The 24906-nt window shown below is 44.5% G+C and overlaps 1 protein-coding gene across 1 annotated transcript in view; it reads left to right on the top strand.

The window, feature by feature from the left end:
• The window catches only part of LOC124804730 (UDP-glucosyltransferase 2-like), a 197289-nt gene that overhangs the window by 97145 nt on the left and 75238 nt on the right, over positions 1-24906 (top strand). The window contains exon 4 of the mRNA XM_047265024.1: positions 15261-15720. Within this exon, the coding sequence (XP_047120980.1) occupies positions 15261-15720 (460 nt within the window). The remainder of the gene's footprint in view (positions 1-15260; positions 15721-24906) is intronic.

Raw genomic sequence — 24906 nt, 5'->3', positions numbered from 1 at the left:
GAGTAGCATGGAGAGCTGCATCAAACCAGTCTCAGGACAGAAGACCACAACAACAACAACAACAATAAAAATTTTGAAAAATTAATGAGCCAGGAAGTCTTTTAATCAACATCTTTATAAGTGTTCTCAATTTCAATCCCATCACTACACTACATAATTTGGTTTCTTATGCTACCATATTACGGCCTTGCCGCAGTGGATACACTGGTTCCCGTGAGATCACCGAAGGTAAGCGCTGTCGGGCGTGGTCGGCACTTGGATGGGTGACCATCCAGGCTGCCCTGCGCTGTTGCCATTTTTCGGGGTGCACTCAGCCTCGTGATGCCAATTGAGGAGCTACTCGACCGAATAGTAACGGCTTCGGTCAATAATACCATCATAACGACCGGGAGAGCGGTGTGCTGACCCCACGCCCCTCCTGTCCGCATCCTCCTCAGGATGACACGGCGGTCGGATGGTCCTGGTAGACATTTCGTGGCCTGAAGACGGAGTGCTATGCTACCATATCAGTTCGATTTTTCAATAATTATTCTATCAGTTTTCAGGACAATGTCGTCCATGTCATTTCTCGAGGCATCGTCGTTCTTTTTCTACCACTGTTTCAACACATAAAGTAATAAATCTTCTCTCTTGGGGCAGATGTCTCTTCTCTTATCAGATAGTAGTTTTATAGATGTAAGTCATCTGGAGTGAAACTCCAGTTGAGGTTTAGTTGGTACTGGTTCTATTGATATCATCTGTCATTAACACTGGGCGACTTAGCGATATTCACTAACTGCCTTGCACGCAGGCAAGCACTTTGATGGGTGACCGTCCTGTCTGCTGAGCTCTGTTGGCAAGTGGGGTGCAGTCAGCCCTTGTGAGGCACACTGAGACGTAGCAGCACCAGTCACGAAAACTGACAACAGCAGGTAGAGCGGTGTGCTGGGCACGCGTCCCTCCATATCCACATCCAGTGACGTCTCTAGGCTGGATAGCGCAATGGTCAGTCAGTACCACTGGATCTTCCAAGACATTTTCGGACGGAGTTTTGTAATATTCTCTCCAGTCCCAATCAGATGCATCAATTAGCATTTTATCGTGCAAATGGAAGACTTTAACATTGATTTGTTACACATCATACTAAACTAAACCTGAAAATGGTTGCGAAATTGGTTAGGCATTCATTTATCTTATCGCTTACGAAGTATCAATTTAATCTTGCTCCATCTCTTCTCCATTGGTCGTTACTAGAAACTGTGAAACTGTCTGCACTTGTATCTGCACATCAAGTGGACTAATGTGTGCAAACTTAGCTTACCACTTAGCACACAAATGGACAAAACATCTGAACTGTCTTCTCAAGCCCAGGGTGTTAAACACATATTCTATATAAATATGGCCCTATACGGCAGCTAATATCAGATGCAGATCATAACAAAATTAATTGGAAATGCTGCTGTCATGTAACCAGAATGCTTGAATTAATAAAAGTGAAAGTTTTGGATCTCTTACAGAAGACAAAACAGCTACTCCGTTTTTATTTTCTGTGCTTTCAAGGGTCAAGCGATACACATGTTCAATTACTTTCAACACTCAGTAGCAAAATATTTAATTCTTGGACATATTGAATTGACGATTATTAAAATGCTTATCTCTACATATGAAAAAAATTTTATCACAGGAAAGAATGGTTAAATCTTCATTAGCTCATTTACATCTACATTGTCGTAGCTGGTTAATGCACTTAGTTGGTGGAGAATAAATTTACTTTTTGAACCAATGAAAAAAGTCTCATGTACTCAATGTGAGTGTAGGTTATATCCTACCTTTTCATATTCAATGGTCAAAGCGTACGCAAGTTGGAGTGAGCAGAATCTAGACTAGTGTGCAGTCGTACTTTACCAAGCGGCATCTGCAACAGCGTTGTCTCCGTGCTGGTTCAAATGGTTCAAATGTCTCTGAGCACTATGCGACTTAACTTCTGACGTCATCAGTCGCCTAGAACTTAGAACTACTTAAACCTAACTAACCTAAGGACACCACACACATCGATGCCCGAGGCAGGATTCGAACCTGCGACCGTAGCAGTCACTCGGTTCCAGACTGCAGCGCCTGGAACCGCGCGGCCACTCCGGCCGGCTCTCCGTGCTGGGTCTGAAACACTAATTCCCTACTCTGGCCTTGACTGAATTCACTCAGTCTCAACTTTCCTGCGTTCTTTAAAACTTTAATCTTTCCCTAGGCGAAGTAATGGCTATTGCACACTCGCTAAGGGTTGGAGTAACGTGCACAATTTCTTTGCCTGCAAAAATTCCCACGGGAATAATTAAAAACCTTTTTGCTTTCTGTCGCCACGATATGTGAAGCATATCGTCCACACTTCGCAGAAAACAAAGCTGTCAATGCTCGCGCTATATTCCACACACTTGTACAGTCCGCCGCGCGATGAGAGAGGTATCTAGAAGTTTTAGTTCTCAAAATGCTTTTACATAATGGGGATCTCCCCACTGTGTCGCGTCTGCGTCGTCCAGTATGGCTTCAGCCAATCGCCGTCAGAGGTGAATTTTATTGTTCTTACCAGTCACAGCCTAGCCCTGTTAAAACCATCCAGCCACCTACCCTCAGTCCTGGCCGTATTTACGTTAAAAAGAATAATGTATTGTTCTGGCCTTATCCCGTTCTGCTCTGAAGCTCGCCTTTCTCTTGTTAAATGGGGTTTTCCGATGCCATTAACCACCTGCTTGGTTCATCTCCAAAATGTGTTTCCCTTTAACTTATTTATTCATGTTCCTCCCCATGTTGTTGTTGTTGTGGTCTTCAGTCCTGAGACTGGTTTGATGCAGCTCTCCATGCTACTCTATCCTGTGCAAGCTTCTTCATCTCCCAGTACCTACTGCAACCTACATCCTTCTGAATCTGCTTAGTGTATTCATCTCTTGGTCTCCCTCTACGATTTTTACCCTCCACGCTGCCCTCCAATGCTAAATTTGTGATCCCTTGATGCCTCAAAACATGTCCTACCAACCGATCCCTTCTTCTAGTCAAGTTGTGCCACAAACTTCTCTTCGCCCCAATCCTATTCAATACCTCCTCATTAGTTACGTGATGTACCCACCTTATCTTCAGCATTCTTCTGTAGCACCACATTTCGAAAGCTTCTATTCTCTTCTTGTCCAAACTAGTTATCGTCCATGTTTCACTTCCATACATCGCTACACTCCATACAAATACTTTCAGAAACGACTTCCTGACACTTAAATCTATACTCGATGTTAACAAATTTCTCTTCTTCAGAAACGATTTCCTTGCCATTGCCAGCCTACATTTTATATCCTCTCTACTTCGACCATCATCAGTTATTTTACTCCCTAAATAGCAAAACTCCTTTACTACTTTAAGTGTCTCATTTCCTAATCTAATTCCCTCAGGATCACCCGATTTAATTTGACTACATTCCATTATCCTCGTTTTGCTTTTGTTGATGTTCATCTTATATCCTCCTTTCAAGACACTGTCCGTTCCGTTCAACTGCTCTTCCAAGTCCTTTGCTGTCTCTGACAGAATTACAATGTCATCAGCGAACCTCAAAGTTTTTACTTCTTCTCCATGAATTTTAATACCTACTCCGAATTTTTCTTTTGTTTCCTTTACTGCTTTCTCAATATACAGATTGAATAACATCGGGGAGAGGCTACAACCCTGTCTCACTCCTTTCCCAACCACTGCTTCCCTTTCATGCCCCTCGACTCTTATAACTGCCATCTGGTTTCTGTACAAATTGTAAATAGCCTTTCGCTCCCTGTATTTTACCCCTGCCACCTTCAGAATTTTAAAGAGAGTATTCCAGTTAACATTCTCAAAAGCTTTCTCTAAGTCTACAAATGCTAGAAACGTAGGTTTGCCTTTTCTTAATCTTTCGTCTAAGATAAGTCGTAAGGTTAGTATTGCCTCACGTGTTCCAACATTTCTACGGAATCCAAACTGATCTTCCCCGAGGTCCGCTTCTACCAGTTTTTCCATTCGTCTGTAAAGAATTCGCGTTAGTATTTTGCAGCTGTGACTTATTAAACTGATAGTTCGGTAATTTTCACATCTGTCAACACCTGCTTTCGTTGGGATTGGAATTATTATATTCTTCTTGAAGTCTCTCCATATTGGTAGATATTGTTTTGTTAGTTTTAGTTACTACATGAGATTACTACAATTGGCTTTTGTTGATATAATTATTATTTTCTGAGGATGTCATACTGTGTCATACTGTCGTTATGCATCAAGCTCATGTAAGGTCCGTAAAATCCAGACACCTTACAGAATGTTGTAAGTTTGTTCTCTCTTACTAAAACTGAGTCCGAATTCGCTGCCAAGCTTGACTGAGTTTCTCTCTCACACACATTTTTGTGAGCCGTGTATCTGACGAGTCCTCTATCTATTGTGGCCCAGTAAAAATCCACTTCCGTTAGCTAATCACGATCATGAACGTCATCTTAATTATTCTCATCACAGACGTCTTATATTTAACTTGTATATCTTACTGTACCCTCTATTGCAACTATTATAATGCAGACAGTGCTGTATTCTTTTATTTTAGAATTCATTCTACACTCCACCTGAGAGATTTTGTTCCTTTGATACTCATCTCATATTTTATACCCTTATAACTACCACTTCTTTGATTTCAGTCCATACTCAGACCAGTACATGCTGCCTGCATTCATCGAGATAGTGTCTGTGTGAAAGCAACGATTCCTATAGTGGTGCTTTAGTTGTTACATCATCAGTAATTGCCTGTATGATTTATTACACCTCTTATGATACCTAATACTTACTTTCGACCTGATGAACATCCGTTCAACGGTTACTCATCTCTGTGTATTATACCTGTATTATATAGTCATTCATTATGCTTGCCACCTTACTCTAATCATTAGTGGAATTGTTCGTGGTATATTACCGTTTCCCTTCCATCAGTACTGTTAGTGGAGGAACTACTTATCCTGTACTGAATAGTCTCTAAATTTTCCCTCTGGTGACAGAGTACTCACTGGCCACTGAGTAACCTATTCATCGAATAGCTATTATAATGTAGCACACCGATGTCCACTTACATTATTTAATCTCCTCTACCTCTTAAAAATGCACGCTGTTTACACATACTTGTTGTATCTTCAACTGAATGACTTACCTTATACTTTCGTTCTGAAACCTCTTCCCTTATTTTGTTAACCACTTCCTCATATTCGTTAGCTCTATCTGATAAAGTTGTTCGTTCATTTGTTGATTGTTGGAGTATATGTATAAGTCGACCACAGTGTCATTGCATCTGGGAGACAGTGACTGGAACAAATTCTTTTCCAAACAAGACACACACTGCATGCCAGTATATGCACAACTGACCTGAAAGTGATGATAGTGCGATGAGTTTTTCCTAAGTCACCACTGTACTTGTTTACTGCAACGTCATCGCGTGTTTCCGACAATGGCCCAAGCGCAATAATATCATAGTTGGGTAGTACCTCTCGTTGTTTGTCTGTATACCTATCATTCGTTACTATAATGAGTTAGTATTTTATTCACAACATATCAAGACAATTGTTTACCATCTGTTATTCGTTTTCCCCACTCTAAAACTGTTCTTCGCTCCTCCTCTACTTACATTAATACTGTGTTCCTGCCGGCCGATGTGACCGAGTGGTTCTAGGCACTTCAGTCTGCAACCGCGCGACCGCTACGGTCGTAGGTTCGAATCCTGCCTCGAGCATGGATGTGTGTGATGTCCTTAGGTTAGTTAGGTTTAAGTAGTTCTAAGTTCTGGGGGACTGATGACCTCAGATGTTAAGTCCCATAGTGCTCAGAGCCATTTGAACTGTGTTTCTCGTTCTGTTGACTATATTTTCGTGTTATTAATGGTTTTATTTTAATTTTGTATATCATGTTCAATACTCACACTGCTGGCGAGAGCGTTGCTTTGTAATAGTTTCTTGTGTGCGGAGATAGAGAAAGACTAGCTTGCCCTTTAAAATTGATGACTAGTGGTAGACTCATTGCCCATACATGAAATGAAAGGTAAGAAATACGAACCAGTAGCTCCTGTTCGCTGTAGTTCTCATCCACATATCTTGCATAATTACAAGATTTTCTAGATTTAATCGTCGACCACTGTAATATCTTTTCAAGTCGACAACGTTGTAGACGCTCCTTACTCTGATTTGTTTTTATTCTTGAGTCAGATCTAATTTCAATTGTAACCAATAAGCTTCTTGTAGCAAGCAAGTAAAATTAACGTAAATTCCAAAAAGATAGATGTCAGTGCCATTGTGCAGGTGCTGGACAAATTCGGCTCTTTGACAGGAAATAATAAAATATTTGGAAGTACGTCGGAGGAATAAATGGAAAGGTAAAAGGCAGAATGGTGTACCAAGAAGGAAAGAATTATCGCCCCATAGACTTAATATGATACCAGTACAGATAGCCCCGACACAAGGAGGAGGAGAGATTACAACATGACGCACAAAATGGCGTAATTTCTGTTACAATCCTTCGGGAAGAGGAAGGAGTGGATTTAATGCAGGAAGATGAAACTGTCACGGAAAATCTAAAAAATACCGGTATTATGATCTCACCTCAGGGAAACTCACAAGACGTTCGGATAGGGTCCGTTCGCGAACGGCAATGAATAAGAGACCACTACAGATAAATTTCTTGTATCTGCCACAAAGAATAAGACGACGGTGGCCTAAAAAAGTAGAATTGGCTTTACTAAAACAAGAGGAAGTAAATTTAAAGTCGTTGGTATGGCCAAGAAACGAGATCAGTTCAGAAGAGGAGATAGAGACGGCAAGTAATTTGATGGAATTTATAAAGCAGAAAAACGTGAGCGATAAACCAGATCCTGAAGCCAATAAAGTCTGCGTACAACAATGTGGCGCAGGATGCGGACTCCATGCAACATGCTCGCTTTGGTAAAACAGGTGTAGATCCGTGGCACAGTGAGTCATCAAATATTGTGCACTGGAAACTGCTGACTACAAAATCCAATACCTTCCATTCTGCGTCCTGTTCGGTTTGATGTTTCCGACTTCATCTATAATTAACCCTATACTCATTTGTGTCGTTTATTAATACGCTGTCGTAGTTCCTTAGATCGCATCAGCTCTAGCACCTCTGATGTCTGCAACACATCTACAAATCATGTTCCTTCGGAACCTTCATACACTTTTGTAACCACTTCCGTTGCTGATTTTCAGCTAATGTGTGCCGCACACAGTCTCCGTTCGATCTCCTCCAGTATTCCCTACCTGTTCTATTTCATCAACTCTCAACTTTCCCTATACAGTTCTTCTGTCCTTTATATATGTGTAGCGCTTGTCCTTCCAAACATGTCCGAAAGGACAGACACCATTCTTGATCAAAAATGGTTAAAATGGCTCTGAGCACTATGCGACTTAACTTCTAGAACTTAGAACTACTTAAATCTAACTAACCTAAGGACATCACACACATCCATGCCCGAGGCAGGATTCGAACCTGCGACCGTAGCGGTCACGCGGTTCCAGACTAGCGCCTAGAACCACACGGCCACCTCGGCCGGCTCATTCTTGATCCCGCAGCCGTACATACACAGGGTGTTCGGAAATTTCTGTTATAGACTTCCAGGGCTTGTAGAAGGGAATGAGTACACAATATTTTGAATAGGAACCCACGTCCGGAAATTTGTGGCAAGGACTACGGGACCACACTGCTGAGCTCATCGTTTCCTAGGCTTACGCACTACTTAATCTAACTCTAACTTACGCTAAGGACAACACACACATACCCATGTCCGAGGGAGGACTCGAACCTTCGATGGGGGGGGGGGGGGGGGGGAGCCGCGCGAACCGTGACAAGACGCCTGAGACCGCACGGCTACCCCTCGCGGGCCCACGTATGGAAACGTACCGTTACCGTTTCCTTTCTATGTCGGTTTCAATTCAGATGTTTAACTTTTCCACTCCTGCTTGAGGAACTGAATTAGGCATGACGCAGTACAGTTATTAGGTAAAAATTCAAAAGGGAACATGACGAAATATCCAATTATCAAAAGCGTATTTGTATGTATTAACACTCAAACATTACGTGTTTATGTTATTCCAAAACAAAAATGAAGCCATCGTACTGTACGTACAGAAAATTACCGATGCGTTACAACAACAGCTCGATGTGGAGACACAAATATTGTTACAATCACTGTACATACGAAGAATGTTCTGCTGAGCGCTCTCCATCCAACCTGGTCTCTTCAGTTTATAGTGCAGCGGCCAGAAATGGTGCTCGCAGATCTTCCTCAGTCTCTACAGAACTCTTAAATTAAACTTTGCATACCATCCCATAGGAAATATTCCATAGGTGTCAAATCCGGGGATGGCGGCGACCACGAGCTTGGACCACATCGGCCTGCCCATGTTTCACCGTGCCGTCTGTTGAGACGTCTCCTTACCGAAAGTGAGCAGTGAGCTGGTGCACCATCATATTGGAACCACAGTTCCTGACAGCTATTCAGTGGCACAGCTTCCAAGAACGGGTCAGATACGTTTTGTGGGCAGATCAAATGTTCAGGACTAGTTAGCTTGAGTGGAAGGAGGTCTGGCCCAGTCATACGACCGTCCAAAAGGCCTGCCAAGACGTTAACAACAAACTGGTGTTGAAATTCCTGAACATGCATGGCACGAGGGCTTTTGTCTGCCCAGACATGGCTGTTTCGCTAATTCAGAACACTGTCCCTAGTGAGCTTACATTCACCTGTGAGCAGAACTCGACGTGGAAACAGGGGTGTGTCGATGTAGCGGTGGAGGAACCTCGTGTAGTAGGCAACGCACTGTGGACCCATAGTGTGTAAGTGGTAAGGATGTAATTGTTGCTCGCACAGATCGTCGCAGACGATACTGTGACTGCAGGCGCAATGGGCACCACAGTCCTGCATCTTGGCGGTGAAGGTACCTGTTACTCGCATCTTCTGCGTAACTTTCGCAAAACGTTTGTGAGATGGCGTGCTACGTTTTGCGGAAAACGTTCTTAATACAGCCGACTAGCAGCTCTTCCGTTACCTCGAACTGCGCCGTACGCAAGGAGCATGTCTGAGTATTCGGACAACATGTCCCGAACCATGTTTACTGTAACGCAGGCGCACAGACATTGAACAGGTCTCACAGAAAGGCCTTCATTAAGTGACCGTCTGACGTACTCGAAGTAAGTGCCATCCTGTCTGTTCTACTGCATACCAATAAAAACAACTCTGGGACTTTTCTCATTCTCTTTCGCTAGGAACTGAAACCGTCGTAGAATGGACATGGGTTCCTAAAAATGTTATGTACTCATTCCCCTCTACAAGTCCTAAAATTTTGTAATGGGAATTTCCGAATGTCCTGTATATGATGAAATGAAATTAACTCTGCCAGCGGTAGCAACTGGATACTGAAATGAATTCAGTGGCAACAGGTAAAAGTTTGTGCCGCACCGGGAATCAAACTCCGATTTTCCACTTTACGCGAGCTGTCTGCTTAAGTGCTTCGGGAATCAGAGTACGCTTTCCGTCCTACCCAAGTTACCACCCTGTCGCACACTAGTTAACATAACGCCCCCTGTCCAACTTGCTCACTGCTCTCCGCATCATACTGCATTCCCAGAAGAGTTCAGACTGAGAATGCATCCGCACTGAAATGAACTTAATGGCCATCAGACATACATATTCATATGTTTGTGGTGTTTGTTCCATCGGACTTGTCCGACGGAACATACCGATACATATGCAAAGATATACGCAATGACTGTGTCATGAGGTCAACAGACTGTTTCGTAAGGCAGAGCGACCACCGACGTGTCTTCACAACTGATATGACGCATGACGTTGCGCTGTAGCACCAACAGACAACGTAGTTTGGATTTAATGGATATTTACAATTTTATATGTGATACTGTGTATTCTAAGTCATTTTGGCAGCACAGTGCAAAGCACTCTGTTGAGAACACCGCACAAAAACCCAGGAAACCAACAGGGACTCACAAATAATGCTGCTGAGTCGACAAACGTCTGTGTAGTTTCTTTCTTAGCCCACGTGCAGCAATATCTTGGTATAATAATGTGTGTAGCTACCTACCAAAAGGATTTGGTATTATGAAACATCCTGCAAATCGCTAAGAAAGAAATTGCATATATGTTTTTTAGAAAACTTTATTAAATAGCCGGCCGAAGTGGCCGTGCGGTTAAAGGCGCTGCAGTCTGGAACCGCAAGACCGCTACGGTCGCAGGTTCGAATCCTGCCTCGGGCATGGATGTTTGTGATGTCCTAAGGTTAGTTAGGTTTAACTAGTTCTAAGTTCTTGGGGACTAATGACCTCAGCAGTTGAGTCCCATAGTGCTCAGAGCCATTTGAACCATTTTATTAAATATTTCTGTTTAGTTCTATATTCTCTTACTCTTCCATAAAGAAACTAAACAGAATTTAAATTTCTGTACCCCTCCGTGACATTTCACGTGCAATCCCTTCCCACACTTTGCCTAGGCCGGTCCTGTTGCTGCAATCAGCAGTGCTTTGATGGCAGGTACACGGCTATTTCTCCACAGGGGTAGTGAAAAAAATACGGAACTCAGGATCGTCTCTAATTTTCGTAGGTACAGAGAAGATTCGAACAAACGAAACTAAAAAAAATGTTGAAATGTGTGTGAATTCTTAAGGGACCAAACTGCTGAGGTCATCGGTCCCTAGACTTACACACTACTTACAAGTGACTTAGCCCGCCCGGTTAGCCGTGCGGTCTAACGCACTGCTTTCCAGGCGGGAAGGCGTGTCGGTCCACGGCACGAATCCGCCCGGTCGATTCGTATCGAGGTCCGGAGTGGCGGCCAGTCTGTGGATTGTTTTTAAGGCGGTTTTCCATCTGCCTCGGCGAATGCGGGCTGGTTCCCCTTATTCCGCCTCAGTTACACTATGTCGGCAATTGCTGCGCAAACACTTTCTCCGTGTATGCGTAAGCCATAATTACTCTACCACGCAAGCAATGGGGCTACACTCGTCTGGATTGAGACGTTCCCAAGGGGTTCCACTGGGGGCCGAACCGCACAATCAGCCCGGGTTCGGTGTGGGGCAGCGGTGGGGTGAGTGGACTGCTGTAGCCTGTTGTGGGATTGTGTACCACTGCAGCTACGGCGGGGACGAAACCTCTCCGTCGTTTCTACGTCTCCAGTTCCATTCAATACAGTAAATTAAAGTAACTTATGTTAAGAAAAACACACACATCCATACCCAAGGGAGGACTCGAGTCTCCGGCGGGAGGGGCTGCGCAGTCCGTCACACGGTGCATCAATCCACGCGGCCACTCCGCACGGCGGAACTAAAACATCCGTAAACATTCCTAAACAGATCTACATCTACATCCATACGCCGCAAGCCACCTGACGGTGTGTGGCGGAGGGTACCTTGAGTACCTCTATCGGTTCTCCCTTCTATTCCAGTCTCGTTCGTGGAAAGAAGGATTGTCGGTATGCCTCTGTGTGGGCTCTAATCTCTCTGATTTTATCCTCATGGTCTCTTCGCGAGATATATGTAGGAGGGAGCAATATACTGCTTGACTCTTCGGTGAAGGTATGTTCTCGAAACTTTAACAAAAGCCCGTACCGAGCTACTGAGCGTCTCTCCTGCAGAGTCTTCCACTGGAGTTTATCTATCATCTCCGTAACGCTTTCGCGATTACTAAATGATTCTGTAACGAAGCGCGCTGCTCTCCGTTGGATCTTCTCTATCTCTTCTATCAACCCTATCTGGTACGGATCCCACACTGCTGAGCAGTATTCAAGCAGTGGGCGAACAAACGTACTGTAACCTACTTCCTTTGTTTTCGGATTGCATTTCCTTAGGATTCTTCCAGTGAATCTCAGTCTGGCATCTGCTTTACCGACGATCAACTTTATATGATCATTCCATTTTAAATCACTCCTAATGCGTACTCCCAGATAATTTATGGAATTAACTGCTTCCAGTTGCTGACCTGCTATTTTGTAGCTAAATGATAATGGATCTATTTTTGAGATTCAATTGCCATTCCCTGCACCATGCGTCAATTCGCTGCAGATCCTCCTGCATTTCAGTAAAATTTTCCATTGTTGCCGGCCGGTGTGGCCGTGCGGTTAAAGGCGCTTCAGTCTGGAACCGCGTGGCCGCTACGGTCGCAGGTTCGAATCCTGCTTCGGGCATGGATGTGTGTGATGTCCTTAGGTTAGTTAGGTTTAATTAGTTCTAAGTTCTAGGGGACTGATGACCACAGATGTTAAGTCCCATAGTGCTCAGAGCCATTTGAACCATTTTTTTCCATTGTTACAACCTCTCGATACACCACAGCATCATCTGCAAAAAGCCTCAGTGAACTTCCGATGTCATCCACAAGGTCATTTATGTATATTGTGAATAGCAACGGTCCTATGACACTCCCCTGCGGAACACCTGAAATCACTCTTACTTCAGAAGACTTCTCTCCATTGAGAATGACATGCTGCGTTCTGTTATCTAGGAACTCCTCAATCCAATCACACAATTGGTCTGATTGTCCATATGCTCTTACTTTGCTCATTAAACGACTGTGGGGAACTGTATCGAACGCCTTGCGGAAGTCAAGAAACACGGCATCTACCTGTGAACCCGTGTCTATGGCCCTCTGAGTCTCGTGGACGAATAGCGCGAGCTGGGTTTCACACGACCGCCTTTTTCGAAACCCATGCTGATTCCTACACAGTAGATTTCTAGTCTCCAGAAAAGTCATTATACTCGAACATAATACGTGTTCCAGAATTCTACAACTGATCGACGTTAGAGTTATAGGTCTATAGTTCTGCACATTTGTTCGACGTCCTTTCTTGAAAACGGGGATGACCTGTGCCCTTTTCCAATCCTTTGGAACGCTACGTTCTTCTAGAGACCTACGGTACACCGCTGCAAGAAGGGGGGCAAGTTCCTTCGCGTAATCTGTGTAAAGTCGAACTGGTATCCCATCAGGTCCAGGCCTTTCCTCTTTTAAGCGATTTTAATTAAGCGATTTTAATTAAGCGATTTTAATTGTTTCTCTATCCCTCTGTCGTCTATTTCGATATCCACCATTTTGTCATCTGTACGACAATCTAGAGAAGGAACTACAGTGCAGTCTTCCTCTGTGAAACAGCTTTGGAAAAAGACATTTAGTATTTCGACCTTTAGTCTGTCATCCTCTGTTTCAGTACCACTTTGGTCACAGAGTGTCTGGACATTTTGTTTTGGTCCACCTACCGCTTTGACATAAGACCAAAATTTCTTAGGATTTTCTGCCAAGTCAGTACATAGAACTTTACATGTGGCGCTTGAAAAAAGTGGAGCACGCAGCATTCATATGGCCCTGACGTAGTATACCGTAGTGACTCAGTTCGATTCAGTCTGGTAGGTGCTGCTCCAATAGAGTGTGTTTGTTGTATCTGAAGGTGCAAGCATACCTTGTGCCACGTCAGATCGCTTGTCACATCATTCCACTGGCGCGTCCTATCCAATTACAGAGCCGCGCTGACGTATGTTATGGAGGCTCTAGTGTGGAGAAGTTGGCACTGTTTGTCTTCTATATCACTTACACATGTAGCTGTTCTAATTACAGTCCTCCTCCTATTCTTTGAAAGGTGTGTTAATGCTTCTTTTAGTAACTATAGTGTCCACTTGACAGCATGTACAAGGGATTTTGTATACTACACCTGTGGCAATAAGAGCGCACAAGTCCTTAATAGTGTTGAGGTATTCACACAGTTTCTTGTCAGTTAAATACTCTGTCAGTACCGTATTTCTTAGCACCTCGCTGATGCAGTCTTTGTGAATGAGAATAAAACTCTCCGTTTAGCTGGTTTCTTTTCACTAGAAGTTCCATATCTTTTACGATGTAGAGCCCTATTTATTTATTTGTCAGAGATATGAAAATCTACTAACTTAGCCAACATAGCCTCTGATCAAGTACCAGGAGATGGAAGTTTAAGTACACAAACATGTGAACATTTTACGTTAGGCTTTACCATGATCGTTATTGTTATCGAATGAAACAACAAGTTTACGGTTACCAGTCACTGTTTATTTATATCTGCGACACGTTTCCAAGGTTTAAATCTGAATCGTATGGTGGATTTATATGTGTTAGGCGGGTAGGATGTCAAACGGACAGACTTGGAGCAGGAGACGCACCACAGGACATTTTAATTTCTATTGTCTATACTATTCGAAATAAATTCATAAAACTTTCTCAGCATGACCAAGAAGGATTCAGGATTCACACTCATAGCAGTGGAAATTCAAAAAAGGAACAAAATAACCTTTTTACAAGTGAAATTTTATCATTTTTGCACTTACTATTGGCTGCATTTGTCGCTATAGGTACTTTTCTTCATATGTAAGAGAGATTCTTCGATGAATGTTGCACAGCGTACAAACAGTACTTACCGGTATATGAAACTCTAGAATTCTCCACATCTATTAAAAACTGTTGTAAAAATTGAGATAATTACTATAAAATTTGAGTTTCTTGTAAACATGGAGTTTAAAATGTTACAGGTCATCCATTTTTTCAAAAATTACATAAATTCTAGAGTTCCATAAACCTGTAAGTACGGTTTGTGTGCTGTGCAAAATTCACCGAAGAATGTCCCTTACTTATGAAGAAAAGTGTACATATAGCAAAAAATGCAGCCAATAGTAAGTGAAAAATGATGAAATTTCACATGAAAAAAAAATTATTTTGCTGTTTTTGAACTACGACTGCTATGAGTGTGCATCATGAATCCTTCCTGATCATGCTGACAAAGTTTTATGAATTTACTTGGAAAAGTATAGACAGTGGAAATTAAAATGTCCTGTGGTGCCTCTACCGTTCCAAGTCGACCCGTTTGACGTCCTACCATCCTTAATATGACATATGTTACGATTTTGGGGTAGCTTGCACTCTCTCCAGTGGTCACAGGCTCCTTTCTCTATCGTAACACATCACATGTAAACTGTCATATTTGATGATGGAGGTTTAAACTTTCGAAACACGTTGTGGATATAAACAGTGACTGGTAACAGTAAACTTGTTGTCTCATTCGATACAGAAACATGCCTTAGACCTTTGCCTAATGCGTACATAGCAAAATTCAACAGGGGTTAAACAGGAATCTAGCCACTCAGAATGTACGCCCATTAGACGTAAATGTCTTCCTGTATGTCCACCTGCCTTTCCGACTGCCTACACGGCACTGCTGTTCCACTGTGCAGCGAGAAGCACGAGTTCGACCTGGTGGTGATGGAGCGGCTGCCCTACCAGTGCTTCTACGGGCTGCTGCACAGCGCCGGCTACCCCCCGCTGGTGGGGATCCTCACGCTGCCGGCCATGGTGCCGGCCTACTACACCATCGGCAACCCGACCAACCCCGCCTACCTGACAGACATCTTCGTCAGGTACTCGGACCACATGAGCTTCTGGGAGAGGCTCTGCAACACCCTCTTCCACGTGCGCTTCCTGCACTACTGGTTCTACACGGTGCTGCCGGAGCACGAGGCCCTCATGAGGAAGTACCTGGGCCCTGAACCCAAGTCTGTGTACGAGGTGGAGCGCAACTTCAGCATGATCCTGATGACTGTCCACTTCAGCGGAGACTACCCGCGGCCCCATCTGCCTAGCATCGTCGAAGTCACTGGACTGCACGTCTCCAACAAAACCAAGCCACTACCAAAGGTAAGTTGTGAGGCTAGTTTTTACACGGAGAATCATAACTTCCTTAACACAATTGAAAACATTTAGAGGTATGCAGAATAACGAAGATGCTAAGCCCGCATCTCGTGGTCGTGCGGTAGCGTTCTCGCTTCCCACGCCCGGGTTCCCGGATTCGATTCCCGGCGGGGTCAGGGATTTTCTCTGTCTCGTGATGGCTGGGTGTTGTGTGATGTCCTTAGGTTAGTTAGGTTTAAGTAGTTCCAAGTTCTAGGGAGCTGATGACCATAGATGTTAAGTCCCATAGTGCTCAGAGCCATTTGAACCATTTTTGAAGATGCTAAAGTACGCAGCATTGCTACGAATTTTCACAAGATTTTGAGATATGCTCACTGAGTGATTCAAGGTCCCGTTATCATACTTAATAGAATGGGTGTAGGCAACAGCGCCTCTGATGCGCTGCAGTTCTTAGTACAGGGCTTGGCTGCGTGCATCCACGATACTGTTACGTCAAATACGGAGTAGACTGTTACGCTGGCCGAGAGACATGCCAAACACTTGTATCAGCGTCAGTCAGTATACAGTGACAACGGAAATGAGCGTGTGGCCTTGTTGGCCGGGAGGTCCCATCCGGGGAAGTTCGGCCGCCGCACGCAAGTCTTATTGCAGTCGACACCACATTGGGCGACTTCCGTGCCGGTGATGAGCATGAAATGCTGAAAAGGACAACGCAACACCCACTCTACGGGCGGGGAAAATCTCCAACCCGGCTGGGAATCGAACCCAGGCCCGCTTGCACGGGAGGCTAGCGCGTTACCACCCAGCTAAGCAGGCAGACATACAGTGGCAATAAGAGATCCACAGTGAAGTCCACCCACAAAGGAGGTATCCTATAAAACCTCCTTCCACCAGTTCATTATTCGTAGGTCTGGAATCGGTATCAGACAGGATCGACAGACGAAGTAGGGAAGATCCAGGGAAGGGCAGCGTCGACCTCAGACACACCCTTACCAACAATCGCACTTCCTGCACTTCCTGCGAATCAAGTAAGTGGTACACAAACCGCCCTTCGCCGCACTCCGTACTGTGGCTTGCGGAGTACAGATGTACCACGTAGATCAAGTTTTATTCATATACATTGAAGCGCCAAAGGAACTGATAAAGGCACGCATATTGAAATACAGAGATATGTAAACACACAGAATACGGCGCAACGGTCGCAAACGCCTATGTAAGACAAGTGTCTGGCGCAGTTGTTAGATGGGTCACTGCTGCTACACTACTTGCCATTAAAATTCCTACACCACGAAGATGACGTGATACAGACGCGATATTGAACCGACAGGAAGAAGATGCTGTGATACGCAAATGATTAGCTTATAAGAGCATTCACAAAAGGTTGGCGCCGGTGGCGACACCTACAACGTGCTGACATGAGGAACGTTTCCAACCGATTTCTCATACACAAACAGCAGTTGACCGGCGTTGCCTGGTGAAACGTTGTTGTCATGCCTCGTGTAAGGAGGAGAAATGCGTACCATCACGTGTCCGACTATGATAACGGTCGGATTGTAGCCTATTGCGATAGCGGTTTATCGTATCGCGTCATTGCTTCTCGCGTTGGTTGAGATCCAATGACTTAGCAGAATATGCAATCGGTGGGTTCAGGAGGGTAATGCCGAACGCCGTGCTGGATCCCAACGGCTTCGTATCACTATCAGTCGAGATGACAGGCATCTTATCCGCATGGCTGTAACGGATCGTACAGCCACGTCTCGATCCCTGAGTCAAGAGATGGGGACGTTTGCAAGACAACAACCAACTGCACGAACAGTTCGACGACGTTGCTAGCAGCTCGGAGACCATGGCTGCGGTTACCCTTGACGCTGCATTACAGACAGGAGCGCCTGCGATGGTGTACTCGACGACGAACCTGGGTGCACGATTGGCAAAAAGCCATTTTTTCGGATGAATCCAGGTTCTGTTTACAGCATCATGATGGTCGCATCCGTGTTTGGCGATATCGTGGTGAACGCGCAATGGAAGCGTGTATTCGTCATCACCCGGCGTGATGGTATGGCATGCCATTGTTTACACGTCTCGGTCACCTCTTGTTCGCATTGACGGCACTCTGAACAGTGGACATTACATTTCAGATGTGTTACGACCCGTGGCTCTACCCTTCATTCGATCCCTGCGAAATCCTACATTTCAGCAGAATAATGCACGACCGCACGTTGCAGGTCCTGTACGGCCTTTCTGGATACAGAACATGTTCGACTGCTGCCCTGGCCAGCACATTCTCCAGATCTCTCACCAACTGAAAACGTCTGGTCAATGGTGGCCGAGCAACTGGCTCGTCACAGTACGCCAGTCACTACTCTTGATGATGTGTGGTATCGTGTTGAAGCTGCATGGGCAGCTGAACCTGTGCACGCCATCCAAGCTCTGTTTGACTCAATGCCCAGGCGTATCAAGGCCATTATTACGGCCAGAGGTGGTTGTTCTAGGTACTGATTTCTCAGGATCTATGCACCCAAATTGCGTGAAAATGTAATCACATGTCATTTCTAGTATAATATATTTGTCCAATGAATACCCGTTTATCATCTGCATTTCTTCTTGGTGTAGCAATTTTAACGGCCAGTACTGTACAATGACAGATTATCAAGATTGAAGTGAGTTTGAACATGGTGTTATAGTCGGCGCACTAGCGATGGGGCACAGTATCTGCGAGGTAGTGATGAAGTGGGGATTTTCCCGTACGACCACTTCACGAGTGTAAGGTCAATTTCAGGAATCCGGTAAAACATCAAATCTCCGACATCGCTGAGGTCGGAAAAAGATCCTGCAAGAACGGGACCAACGACGACTGAAGAGAATCGTTCAACGTGACAGAAGTGCAACCTTCAGCTAGTTGCTGCAGATTTCAGTGCTGGGTCATCAACAAGTGTGAGTGTGCGAACCATCCAACGAAACATCATCGATATTGGCTTTCGGAGCCGAAGGCTACTCATGTATCCTTGATGACTTCACGACATAAGGCTTTACGCCTCGCCTGGGCCCGGCAACACCGACATTGGACTGTAGATCACTGGAAACATGTTGCCTGGTCGGACGAGTCTCGTTTCAAACTGTATCGAGCAGATGGACGTGTACGGATATGGAGACAACATCATGAATCCCTGCACCCTGAAGGTCAGCAGGGGACTGTTCAAGCTGGTGGAGGCTCTGTAATTGTGTGTGGCGTGTGCAGCTGGAGTGATATGGGTCCCCTGATACGTCTAGATACCACTCTGACAGGTGACACGTACATAGGAATCCTGTCTGATCACCTGCATCCATTCTTGTCCATTGTGCATCCGACGGACTTGGGCAATTCCAACAGGCAATGCGACACCCCACATGTCAAGAATTGCTACAGAGTGGCTCCTGGAACACTCTTGCGAGTTTAAGCACTTCCGCTGGTCACCAAACTCCCCAGACATGAACATTATTGAGCATACCTGGGATTTCTTGCAACGAGCCTTCAGAAGAGATCTCTACCCCGTCGTACTCTTACGGATTTATGGACAGCCCTGCAGGATTCATGGTGTTAATTCCCTCCAGCACTACTTCAAACATTAGTAGAGTTCATGCCACGTCGTGTTGCGGCATTTCTACGTGCTCGCGGAGGCCCTACACGATATTATGCAGGTGTACCAGTTTCTTTGGCTCTTCACTGTAAATGACTCAAGGTTATACAGTATAGAAAGATAGTCTCGGACAATATATTGCCGTTAAGTGTTTAGCCTCCTCTACTTGCAGTACAAAAAAAAAAATGGTTCAAATGGCTCTGAGCACTATGGGACTCAACTGCTGAGGTCATTAGTCCCCTAGAACTTAGAACTAGTTAAACCTAACTAACCTAAGGACATCACAAACATCCATGCCCGAGGCAGGATTCGAACCTGCGACCGTAGCGGTCTTACGGTTCCAGACTGCAGCGCCTTTAACCGCACGGCCACTTCGGCCGGCCACTTGCAGTACACTCCAGTAAATATTGCGAAGGTTAAACGTTTGTAACGACGCAGTCTGTTAACGGTAAATACGGGTTTTGAACAACTTCCCGCATATATAAAATCTGGTTCTTAATATAGTGGAGTCCAATGATGTTGAAGACTATATTTTAAGCAGTCTTTGTTTCAAATGAAAAGAAGTAAACTTTTGGTGCACAGGTTCTGTTGGCAATTTTACTTTACAATACTTCATAACATTTTAGACGTCTTCAAGATCTTAGCGACTTTTCTTCATCAAATGTGTGATACATGTTAATTAAATCTAGTGTTGCATTCATATAGTCTAATGACACTTCTAGTCTTTCCAAGTAGTTTGGTCTAACTAAAGACCAGTGAACCATTCTACATCATGACAAGTTCAAAGAAATACTCTTCATCCATTATTACCACATAGTAATCACATGATATTCTAGTACTAATTTGAGTCAGTTACGTAAAAGTCAGTATTTTTACGATTGTCAATAAATTACTTAAATTATTGTTTCCGCTTGCCACTGTGCTTCAACGGTGTTTCATGTCATTATAATCAGATGGATTGTTCAAGCAGTGCACACACACACACACACACACACACACACACACTTGTGGATTTGCAGTAGTTTGGTGTTTCGACAGGCATAGTCATGCAGAAAACTTTTCCTCTCCGGGTTAGATGTAGCAAAGTCACACTGATGATGGTACCACCTCCACTGCTAGATGGTGCTACAGTTGCTTCCCCTCCCCCTTTTGTGAAGTGGGGAAAAAACGCTGGAGCGGAAGGCACTGCCATTATTTTCAGTGGGGAATGTGTTCAACTGACATGGTATTGGTGTTGGCCAGAGAGGAGTATTACATGTATGTATACAGCTGAGGACTGTATCCATAACATCCTGCGTGGGGAATGGAAGGTGAGAATAGATGAGTATGGGGGCAATATCTTACAGCAGTTAATGGTGATGCAGCAGGCTGGACTGAAGATGGATTTTGCAACTCATGGAGACTACTGTTTTTTGAAATGGATGGTCAATCCACAGCACAGGAGACAGTTTCATCCTTTTCCACTATGCCACACTGAATGAATCTGAGGTGCTCTCCGTAGTGTGTGTGTGTGTGTGTGTGTGTGTGTGTGTGTGTGTGTGTGTGTGTGTGTTCACCTTACTGTGTGCCCTAATCCACAATAACACTCGAAATTGGTGGGAAACTGTCCTACAGCTGATGTAGATTGGTAGTAGGCAATTCCACCTGCAAGTGTATAGGTGCTGAGAAACTTGTACACACACATACATACATAATAAGAAGGAATCGGGCAGCAAACTATCACTGAAGTGTAGGAAGGCCGATACACGCTACCACAACTGACGGAAATGCTTCACAGCTGTAATTACACAAAGAAATTGACGTGGAAAAAACACCTCTCGTAAACAACACATGCATTGGAAATTGAGGATGGTTCAAGAGGTTCAAATGGCTCTGAGCACTATGCGACTTAACTTCTGAGGTCATTAGTCGCCTAGAACTTAGAACTAATTAAACCTAAGTAACCTAAGAACATTACACACATCCATGCCCGAGGCAGGATTCGAACCTGCGACCGGAGCGGTCGCTCGGCTCCAGACTGTAGCGCCTAGAACCGCACGGCCACTCCGGCCGGCAAATTGAGGAAAATCACTGTAGTAACACAACTACCACAAAAACTGACCCCAGGAGATCTCGCCAGGAGAGAGAGGAGACGACTGCACATGTATTGCAGGTCGACCTGCTATCAGTGATATACTGTTTCCAACCAGCAGAAATAACAGATGGAGAAACAACGACTTGAGAACAGAATGCTTCCTGCAAGCTGTTAAACATATCTCTTGGAAAGGGTGGCCATTACGTATCAAGAATTGAATGGTCAACAGCGGCGAGCTTTCAAACGTCCTCGATGTGCTGACACTGAAAGTGGTCCTCAGCTAACTAAAATCAGTCTCATGTAGGTTAAGCTTTGAAATAATACATCCTACGTAAATGAGACAGACACAAATTCACCTCACACGGTATTGTCTTCATCACTGTAATTTTGTAACCTCCGCCTAAGTAAAATGCTCTAGGTACATCCGTGAGCGATTGAAACCTGAATAGACACACACACACACACACACCACACACACACACACACAACACACACACACACACACACACACACACACACACACACACACAGCCATGAGGGATGTTGGTGTTGAAACAGAGGCATTGTTGCTGTACGGGCAGTGAATGAACAGATGATGGAGGAATACTGCACAGGTCACAAGCTCCTCAAGGAGTAACGCTCTGTGTGTCTGCCTAAAGTGTTGCCATTCTTAACAGCTCATCTGCTATGTTAGCTCATTTATTTAAAAAATTTGCTGCATGAATATTAGCATCGTGTATTCTCCAGGTGTGATTCTTATGGCTGCTATAACGAATACTGTACCGACAGACCACACCTCAACTCGTGTACAGGGTGCATTTAAAATGAATACTGTGGCAGTAACAGTGCAAATAGCGGATATAGTACTAACATCATTGAGATCTCCAGGTAAATAAGTGTAAGCTTACTCTCGTGGTATGAACTTATGCGTGCTATAATGAATATTGAACTGCGAACATTGAATCTTACATTAAATATACTAAAAAATAAATACATCCAACAGTCCTTAGACATACTGTAATCTGGATTTGCAGGACACAGCGGATCAGGTTATAGTTGTGGAAAGGGGCCAAAATCAGTTACTGTCAGTTGCCCAAATCATACAAACTTTATTTTCCTAAAACACTTAATCACACATGCCCTTAAAAACATTCAAAACAATATGAGTGAAGGCCCAAACACAATTTATTAAAATTGCCTTAAGGAATACACACGGCTGAAGGCCTTAGTTACAAAATTTTATATAAAAACTCGACTGAGGACCACACACTGGAGATAGAAGAACTGAGGGCTTAAGGGCTGGAAACAAGAATTTCAGATAGAGAAAAATATTTTCAAAGTTTTAAACAAGTGATTTTTCAAATTTTAATTTAAGAACGGCTGAAGGCCTTATCTTAACATTGAAACAAACTAAATTAATAGATGGCTGAGGGCCTCGCACAGTACTTGAGACTAAAAGAAAATCACAATTTAAAACACCAGAGCAGTGGCGTTCAGATGCGCTCCAAAGGTCGGCCTGAGGAGGTAACTCTAAGTTTAGTTGAGACAGGCAGCCAAGCGTAATACTAAATAATCGGATGGTAACCCGATTCAGGGGCGGCTGAAGGACCGACCAACAACCTAATCAACTTCCTTCCACCCAAGCAACAGCACGACAACGGAAAAATCAGCAAGGACGAAGATACCAGCAGCACTAAGTCTTGAAAACTGGCGTCCAAATAGAGTCTAGACACAGTAACCACTCAAAAATATGAACAACACCAAAGGCTGTCGAGCTACATGCCGTGCCGGACAGCATCAACATCGTGAGGAAAAACACACTGCCGGAAAACTAGGCTAACGACCAGGGCAGGTAACTGGTATGTTAACGGCCACAAGGCAGAAGATACCGCTGGTGCACTTCATTAATAAGTATCAACCAATAGTTAAACACCATACAGGAAGACGGCTGCAAAATTTCGCCAACTCCAACACACCATACGTTACTGCTTGCAGGAACGGCCGAGAAAGCAACAACCGGCAATGAACGAAGAGACATCACAGCAGTTGAGGTTTCATGACAGGTTAACTGATCACTCAACTTCAGTGTACAGGTTCGGTGGGCGACGAACTTTGTAGCTCTCGCAGCTAGCGCCTCACAAATCCGACGACGTGTGCAAGCCGCCAGTGGCCCTGGCCTGACCTCATACCACGGAGACTTCCTCGCTGCTCTGTCCCAACCGACCGACTGCCTGCTCCAGTATGCAAACAGTATTAACATAAGTGCTGAGTCGAAATTACACAAGCTAACACAGTTCCACAAGAACACTAACAATTGTAAAAGCAATCATTGTGGAACAACAGGGACGAATGACAAGTCGACACACAGAGAGAACCCGAAGTAGTCGGCGACCAAATATAAGTCGTCCGATGAAACGACCGACGGAACGACCAACCAACGGTTATCCCCACTCAAGTCTCCTGCCGTCGGACAGTGCATGTGTCTGGCCAGCGGTCGGGCGAGTAATGGCTGTGCAGACCTCACTGGAGCTGCATCCTGACTCCCTTGGACACACGACGACCCAGAGACACTGGCTCGGACCCAACCCATGCCCATTGGCCACCTGACATCTCTGTACAAGGAAGGAACCAACCCACGTCCCGCAAGATGACCAGTTGAAGGCGCCTAGAAGCGGTCGGAAGACCAAATACACGTCGCCCGATGAGACGACCGACCGAAAGACCTACCAACACTCGCCCCTGCTCAAGTCTCCTTCCATCGGACTGTGCATGTGTCTCACCAGCGGTCGGACGAGTACTGGCTGTGCAGACCGGACTCACCGCACACCAGGACCCGGAAATACTAGCGGTGGCTCCGAAGATAGTACGGCAGTGCTCTTATCGATAGCGCTGCTGCTGCCACTCACAGGCAGGCAGGCCAGCAACTTAGTGACGCCAGTAAATAGAATAAGAAACGGGACGGCGGTACCGAAAAGACAAGATGTCAACTAATAAACGGCACAAACAAGAGTCGCAAACGACTGACATATATTCAGCCAACAAGTTCAACACACTGCGATCAGTAGAAAACATTGCCAATGCTTGTAGGACCAAACAACAACATAATAACCAATACTAATGAATATTCCGGGCTAGACAGAGGTGTTATTCTTGTGAATGGTACCAGTGAATCTTACAGGGTGTTTCAAAAATGACCGGTATATTTGAAACGGCAATAAAAACTAAACGAGCAGCGATAGAAATACACCGTTTGTTGCAATATGCTTGGGATAACAGTACATTTTCAGGCGGACAAACTTTCGAAATTACAGTAGTTACAATTCTCAACAACAGATGGCGCTGCAAGTGATGTGAAAGATATAGAAGACAATGCAGTCTGTGTGTGCGCCATTCTGTACGTCGTCTTTCTGCTGTAAGCGTGTGCTGTTGACAACGAGCAAGTGTGCTGTAGACAACATGGTTTATTCCTTAGAACAGAGGATTTTTCTGGTGTTGGAATTC

This window comes from Schistocerca piceifrons, chromosome 7, assembly GCF_021461385.2.
Source record: "Schistocerca piceifrons isolate TAMUIC-IGC-003096 chromosome 7, iqSchPice1.1, whole genome shotgun sequence".
NCBI lineage: Eukaryota > Metazoa > Arthropoda > Insecta > Orthoptera > Acrididae > Schistocerca > Schistocerca piceifrons.
The sequence above is the reverse complement of the archived record's forward strand: the minus strand, read 5'-3'. Positions and strand labels throughout refer to the sequence as shown.